This window comes from Chaetodon auriga, chromosome 13 (genome assembly GCF_051107435.1).
Source record: "Chaetodon auriga isolate fChaAug3 chromosome 13, fChaAug3.hap1, whole genome shotgun sequence".
Taxonomy (NCBI): Eukaryota; Metazoa; Chordata; class Actinopteri; order Chaetodontiformes; family Chaetodontidae; genus Chaetodon; species Chaetodon auriga.
In genome coordinates, this window is record NC_135086.1 from 20,039,477 (window position 1) to 20,047,273 (window position 7,797).

A 7,797-nucleotide genomic window follows, 5' to 3' on the forward strand; every position below is an offset into this window, starting at 1 on the left:
TATCCATGTTGACATAATAAACATACATCCACCAGGGGCGCTATAGAGTTATATCAAATTTACTTCCGGTGGTCATACACGTGACTCCCCACCCCTCTTGCTACATAACCACCACCAGTTCTTATGAAACGTAAACACTGATCTGTGTGTAGTCCACCGCCTTCAGCGCGACACGGTTTGCAGAGTAACTGAGGAGGAACATTTGTGTTGGAAATGTCGATTTATAGGAATGCCGTTTGGTTTGTAAAAGGTCTCCAGGAGTATACAAAGTAAGTGGAGAGTGTAAATTCTACCGAGATCTTGTACTTTTACGTCTGTTAACTATTTATGGTTTGCATTGCGTTTGCGTAATCTTCCTATAGGTTAGTATTAACCTTTAAGACTTACTGGTTAACTAGTGCTGGTTACACAACGCTGTAGCTCAGTAAAATATCGAAAAGTAGCACAAAAGCCCATTATTCTTTCCCAGAGCTCAAGTGATGTCTTTCTACTGCTAGTTTCATTATCTGACTGACACGAAGATGTTCAATATACTGTCTGTTATTATTATTATTATCATTATTCTTCTTCTTCTTCTTCTTCTTCTTCTTCTTATTATTATTATTATTATTATTATTATTATTATTATTATTATTATTAAAATGTCACTTTTGAGAAGCTGGAGGCAGTCAGTGTTTGACACTTTTGCTTGATCAGTGACTTAATTACTCGATTAGGAAAAGGGGGGGGGGGGGGGGGTATCAATTTTGTTTCCGTCCATAAATAGTTGATTAATCGTCCCAGCACGCTCTATGGCCACTTTTTCTTTTAGCCATTTTAATGGAACCAGATCTTCCCTAATGCATCAGTTTTTAGAAAGAAACAGCTGTGCTGAAAAAAGTAATTCATGATTCTAATAATTGTGAATCACAGGCTCTCTCATAACATGATGCTATCACTAATGTTGCCTGCAATAACTGGGTATCATTGATTCGAGAGGCATCTATAATGTGCTATAATTTCTGTGCAAAGTGAAATATGTATTTCTGATAGAGAAAATAATTTAAGACGATTCCATCTTAGTCACTAAGTTGTTAACAGTTTCCAGGTTCCCATTATCTGACTTTATTTGCACAATAAGAACATAACAGTATTGGTAAGGGCTAATGGCTGAAAGGGTGTGTATTCACTGTGCTGCTCTTTCATCTGAACAGGAGCGGCTATGAAGCTGCAGCGAAGCATTTTGCTCCAGCAGACCTGGATGTAAATCTGAGTGGGAGGTCCTTCGTCATAACTGGTGCCAACAGCGGGATAGGGAAAGCCACAGCGCGGGAGATAGCCAAAAGGGGTGAGTGTTTGACTGCAGACAGTTAACAAAAATCATTTTTTTTGTCTTTTTCCTCACTGCTTATGAGAAACAGTTCAGATACGACAGAAGAAGAACCCCCTACCATGCATTTCGACCGTCTTTTGTCATTCGGCTTTAAAAGACTAACTGTAGTTTACCACTAAATTTTGATTCATTGGTGGACGCCTCATCAGCACAGCCAGGTTTTATAGGTCAAATCCTTAAGGTGACGGAAGTTACTGCTGGCTTGTCCACTGATCCGGTTTATTTTTGAGTCTGCAGGAGGAACCATTCACATGGTCTGTCGAAGCAAGGAGCGAGCAGAAGCAGCCAAAGATGAAATTGTGGAACAGAGTAAAAATCAGGTTAGAAATCTGCGACATGTCTGTCTGTGATACTAATACTGTGACTGAATACACTAAGGGATTACAGTTGTAAATAGAGCAGACAAACATTGGATGGTGTTGATTAATGTTTCTGTAATTGACCAAGTTTTAATTGATTGCAACAGAACAACCCAGCAAACAAATGTGCCACACTGATGCATGTAGGTTGGGAGAATCCCATTTTATTTTTCAGCTTCAAGGGATACTTGTCCAACATTTGTCTTTGTTATGTCTTTGTTTAAAGAATATAGCCTCTTCTGCAGGGGCATGGTTTATCATTCTGTGGTCAAAGAGATAAATGTAGTCCCTCGGTGGTGGACTGAGTTGCCTAATTCAGTTCAGGCTGAGGTAGGAATCCCTCTTTTGTTTATGTGTTACTTCATGCTCCCGCAGCCTTGTGGCACTTGTGTCAGGTGGAAGATGGAACTGCGTGTTGCTGCACTATTTCTTAAAAGTGTTTCTTTGACCTATTTTAACCTTGATTGTACACTCCAAGTCCACCACCAAGTCCAAACAAAAGCAGGCAGTAGATTTTATTGATTTCTTTATATGTATTACAAGACAGAAGGTTCTTTTATTCATCCTTTCAAAACACAGGGTTGTATAAGGAAGTCCTAGCTGTAGTCTGTTTATGCTTCTCACAGAACCAAATTTCTGTTAATAGGTGAATCAATCATAAGTCAGAAAAATAAACTGTTATTTATAGTGGAGTGCAGAGGATGGGCTGCATCCCATGCTTCCAGTTGAGGTGCTTTCTGCTGCCTCTCTGTTGATGTTAACAAGAGCTCGGCACTGGAATTTTGCCATCTTGCATTTCCTTAAGGAATGCAGTCATTTGTGAGCTTTCTTCACCAGGGTGGAGCTCAGGTTCTCTGTGATGCTGATTCCCGGGAACCTAAAACTGCTCACCTGCTCCACCTGAGCTCCACTTGTTTACACAGGGGTGTGTGCCTTTGCCTCATTTTTTCCAAAATTAACAATCAGCTCCTTAGTTTCATTGATGGTGAGCAGTAGGTTGTTCTCTGAGTACCACCCTGCAAGATTGTTGATTCCCTCCTAGTATGAAGTCTATCATTGTTGTTAGCTAAAGAAGGAGAGAAAAAAAGTCATTAAAAAAACAAAAAGTTCCAAACTCTCTGTTGAAAACTTCTCAAATTTGTTGTTTTCACTATTTTTTGATGTTAAGTGAACCAAATAATTAATAGATTCATCATTAATAGGATGGCCATAATTGGCTATCTCACTCAACAAGAGAACCAAAGGCGTCCTTCTCTCTTGATCTGATTTGCCGTGTGACAATAGCAACAGGTCAAATTTTATTAAATTATATATGAATTGCTCTGACGACATATGTAACGGTACAATGATTTTAAATTCTCATATCATCAGCATTACAAGCAACAAGCAGTGATCGCGCCTTCTAAGTGAAAATTCCTTTTCTTCTATTTTCCACAGAAAGTTCAATTTCAGTCTTCATGAAAAGAGCTTTTCACAGTACCGATGTTTCTTGTTTATTCGCAGAATGTTCACGTCCACATCGTTGACATGTCCAGCATGAGACAGGTGTGGGAGTTTGCCCAGAACTTCTCACAAAACAACACTGTGCATGTGCTGGTAGGTGGTATAACGACGTGTGTTGGCTCGTCTGTGATACACACATTGGTTTGTATAGTAACTCAATCGCTTGTTCATCATTTATCTGCTCACCAGATTAACAATGCAGGCTGTATGGTGAACCAGAGAGAGTTAACTGAGGAGGGTTTCGAGAAGAACTTTGCCACAAATGCACTCGGTAAGGTATTTTTATATACTAGTTCCAGAGGTTAGCCACCAATTCTGAAACAACACTTTAGCGGATACCTTACTTTGAGAAATGTTTTGATAAAGGAAACCAAAGTTCTTACTGTCTGACTTTTTCTTCAGTTTTCAGTCACAGTTTGGTTTGGTTTAGGTGTCAAAACCACTTGTTTAGGTTTGGAAATGATCATAGCTGGGTGAACTATGAATCTGACTGGACATTTGGTGCCAACTTTCAGCACTTAATAGTTGTCATTACTCTGTGCTACAGACACATTTCACTCGGCACCAGTACGTATTCGAATACAAACACCTTTTCCTACAAAAATCTTTCTATCTGTTGACCAAATAAAGACACAGTAAAAATCTCAGTAAAAGTTGTCTTAACAAAAGCAGTGTACAAGCACTTTGCCTAAATTAAGCAGTATAAATTTAAGTAAATGATGGTTTAAATCAGGAAACTAAAGGTTTAAATAATAAGCAAATACTTGGACCTGGCATTTGGTGCTTGAGGTTTTGATACTCAGTCATCAGCAATTGTCTATAGCAGATCATGTAGTTTAAATGTTGCTGAACTACTGTCCTCCATATTTTTTTAGGTACCTACATCCTCACCAAGGCGTTGATACCTGCACTGAAGAAGGTTGAAGACCCAAGAGTGGTGTGTTGGCTGTCAATAATGTCAAAAATAGTGACGTACCAATCCAGTTTTGGAAAGTTCAGGATGTTTTTTTGGTGTCAGCAAAACTGCATGTATGAACTGTATGAACCCCATGTAAATCTTAGGCTTTATTAAAGTAAGAAACACACATCTGCTACTGTCTCCTCGCAGGTCACCGTGTCATCAGGCGGCATGCTCACGCAGAAGCTGAACGTGGACGACCTCCAGTTTGAGAAGGGGACGTTTGATGGCACCATGGCCTATGCTCAGAACAAAGTAAAGGAGACTGATTTACAGCACCAGAGAGGAATGACCATGCCACGTCTCCGTGTTTGTTGAAATGTTGTTGTGTTGTGTCATTGTGACAGAGACAGCAGGTGACTCTGACAGAGAGATGGGCCTCCCAGCACAAAGAGATCCACTTCTCCTCCATGCACCCTGGCTGGGCAGACACACCAGGTAAACAGCAGAAAAGGAAATGTTCATTTCATTGTTTAGTCTTTGAAATAGTCAGAAAATAGTAAAAAAAAACAAAAACAAAAAAAACAAACCTATATGACATCTTCGGATTGCATGTTTTGTCCTTGTATTTAAACTATATTTCCAGTTCCAAGGCCAATTAGTCCACTAGATATGCCATAGTTTTGACTTGTGTGGCATTTAATTAAATACAACACTCTCCTGAAATAAAGCAGTATCCTGTATTCACTTGACACTAAAATATGCAAATCTAAGCCCTGAGTAACACTTACAGGTGATGGGAGACACAGCTTCTGTGATTTTCATAGTTTTATTTGTTTGTCTCTCTGTAGCTGTCCAGACGTCCATGCCATCATTCCACGCCAAGATGCAGTCCAAACTGAGGACAGAGGCCATGGGGGCCGACACCGTGGTGTGGCTCGCCGTGTCTGCAGCTGCCATAAAGCAGCCGAGCGGACTCTTCTTCCAGGGTCAGAAACAAATCACATTAAGTCTTACTACGCTACAGCATGAGCAGTAACCATTCACACATCACCGGCACAGCATTGGGAGCTATTTGGGGTTTAGTGTCTTGCCAAAGGATGCTTCGACATGTAGACCACAGGAGGAAGGGATCGAATCCAAGAAATTTGACTTATTCCTCAGACATTTTTAGAAAATTAGACTGAAATTATAATAGAGTGACTTCCCATCCACTGAACACTGAAAACTGCTTTCTGCCATTTCTGAAAATGCCAACGCCCCACGGCACATGAACTCAGAGCTTTCATAAAATTTCCGCTTCCGACTTTGTGAATACCACAAGAGGGTGTCTTAAAATGGACTCTTTTCATAAACATGGTTAACACGACCCCATTCGAAGGCATCATTTTAGTAGGCAGCATGTGGTACATACTGATTGAGTATGTCGAAGGCAGTGTGTGAGTATGTGATTTCAAACACAGCGAAGGGTTAGGCAGCCTGCCAGAAGAGGAAGACAAAAGTTCTGCACTGCAGGTTTAAATATCATAGGTGCACAATATCAGTGGTATAGGAAGTATTCAGATCTTTTACTTGAGTAAAAGTAGCAATACCACTGTATGAAAATACTCCATCACAAGTAAAAGTCCTGCATTGAAAATATTACTGAAGTCAAAGCACTTTTATTTAGTAAAACCAATAATATTTGTATTCAGTTACAGTAGTTTTGTTTGTAATTTCATACTTAAAACTGTCAGATTTCAGAGGATTCAGATTCAATGAGCATATTAAACACCAGATTCAGTAATGGAGGCTGGTGCCTTGTTGCTCATGTTTCTGTCACACTTCCATATTTAAATCGATCCTGCTTTCTGTAATCAGCTCCCTGAATGTTAGTCTAACACGTTTTTGTGGTTCAGTGCTGCCCCTCCTGCTGTCTCATACATTTCCATAAAATCTCTTCCAGATCGTAAAGCAGTGGCGACCCACCTGCCACTGGCCTCCTCCAGGTCCACACCACAGGACGAGGAGAAGCTGGTGACTATGCTGGAGGAGTTTGCCCTCAAGTTCAAACCTTAATGTCTCTGTACATGGACTTAAAACCAAACACTCCTCATTAATGCTTAATGTTTACATAATAGTGATTTTTTACATTTTTTCACAGATACTTGAAAGAACAGACTTTATCAAAAAACTCTCAAAGTGTAGTGAGGTTGTTTTTAGGAAAGAACAATCTTGTATAGCTGTTGATGCTTTTATCCACAAGGTTTATCAAAACTCAGCGTAAGGAAAATCCAAATGATAAACACCGTTAATATGAAATTTTGAATGATGAACTCATCAAGTCTTCGGGGAGGAATGTATCACTGATGCTTTAATGTGACGTTAACCCACAATGCAACTTTTATATTAATTAAATGTATTTATACTGTAGCTGTGTCTTTCTTGTCCGTGCATGTGTGTCATGTCTGGGGAGTAGATATGCAATGCCCATTGGAATATGGAAGGAGACAGAGTGTAGCCAAGATGCTGCATTAACCTGGTGAGCTCACGAGCTGTAATAGATTAAATAAGGCCTCAGGTCAGGTTTGGGTCTTAAATTTGGAAGGAGCCACTGGGTTCCGTCATGCCAGGTCTTAAAATATGTAGGCACAGGCCAGGTTCAGGTCCATCTAGAACCCAACCACTGCTGCGTGTCTGAAGCCATATTGAGACATTTCCCTTGTTATTTTCCTTCACAATAACGTTTAGGACTATATTAATAAGTACCAATAATTTTTTTTGGTCTCTAAAGCCCTGACAGAGATAACAAATTGAGTCTTAATATTATTCAGTAAACAGCGAAATCATTTGCGCTTAAAATGGAAATGAAGGTTTCACTGTCGTGTTTTCATATATTTTCATCCTGAGGACAATTTAGTCTGATACTGAAAATCCAACAGTTGGTCACTCTGGCAAATGCTGATTACGAAAGTGGCAAAAAAAAAAAAAAAATGAATGGATGAAAATATTTACAACCAGTTAACTGATGAAGTGATTTCACAAATAAAAATACCAAGCTGGTGATGAATACCTTTAAGATTTTGGACACACAAAATAATTTGACATCACTTTGTGGTCTAATAACACGAAGTGGTCATTTGTCAACATGTTTGACAGTTCAGTGAGAAAGCCACTAGTAAAATGAAGTAATTCATATATTTGTTCAAATGCTTAGTTGTTGCTGCTGCTGTGCCACAGAATATGAAACGAAACAGTGTAATTTGTTTGGGCACTAAAGGCTGTCTGGATGCCAATTCCAAACAATATTGAATAAATTCAGTTACCCACTCTGTGCTGATGGAGGCTGCACCCAACAATCACAACACAAACTATCATTTCAATTAAAACGCTCTGTTTTCCTCGGCACCAGCTTTGACACACATTGTTTTAAAGTCTGTCTGGACAGTGTAGTGTTTAGAGCATCAAGAAGAAAAGAGTCAATTCTGATTGTGACACTCTGCCTTTACACTGTATAAAAGGCAAATACTTGAAATAGGAGTTGCCTCAAATGCTATAAAAAACAAAAAAACAGCCTTGCAGAGGAGCACGAGGGAAGCCGACAAGTGTAGAGGCAGATGTCTACAAGGAAAAGGGAGAATAAGAAGCTGTTTGTGTAACACTACATGAATCACTGACCTGACAAA

General features: G+C 39.5%; 1 protein-coding gene across 1 annotated transcript; it reads left to right on the forward strand.

Annotated features, from left to right (window-relative positions):
• The first annotated feature begins 82 nt into the window (after nt 1-82).
• dhrs12 (dehydrogenase/reductase (SDR family) member 12) lies at nt 83-6,544 on the forward strand. The gene is made up of 10 exons (XM_076747794.1): nt 83-269; nt 1,194-1,327; nt 1,610-1,692; nt 3,235-3,327; nt 3,424-3,505; nt 4,110-4,171; nt 4,343-4,447; nt 4,540-4,630; nt 4,984-5,121; nt 6,078-6,544. The coding sequence occupies exons 1-10, from the start codon at nt 214-216 to the stop codon at nt 6,188-6,190; spliced, it is 957 nt and encodes a 318-aa protein (XP_076603909.1). The 5' UTR covers nt 83-213; the 3' UTR covers nt 6,191-6,544.
• The last annotated feature ends 1,253 nt before the right edge of the window (nt 6,545-7,797 follow it).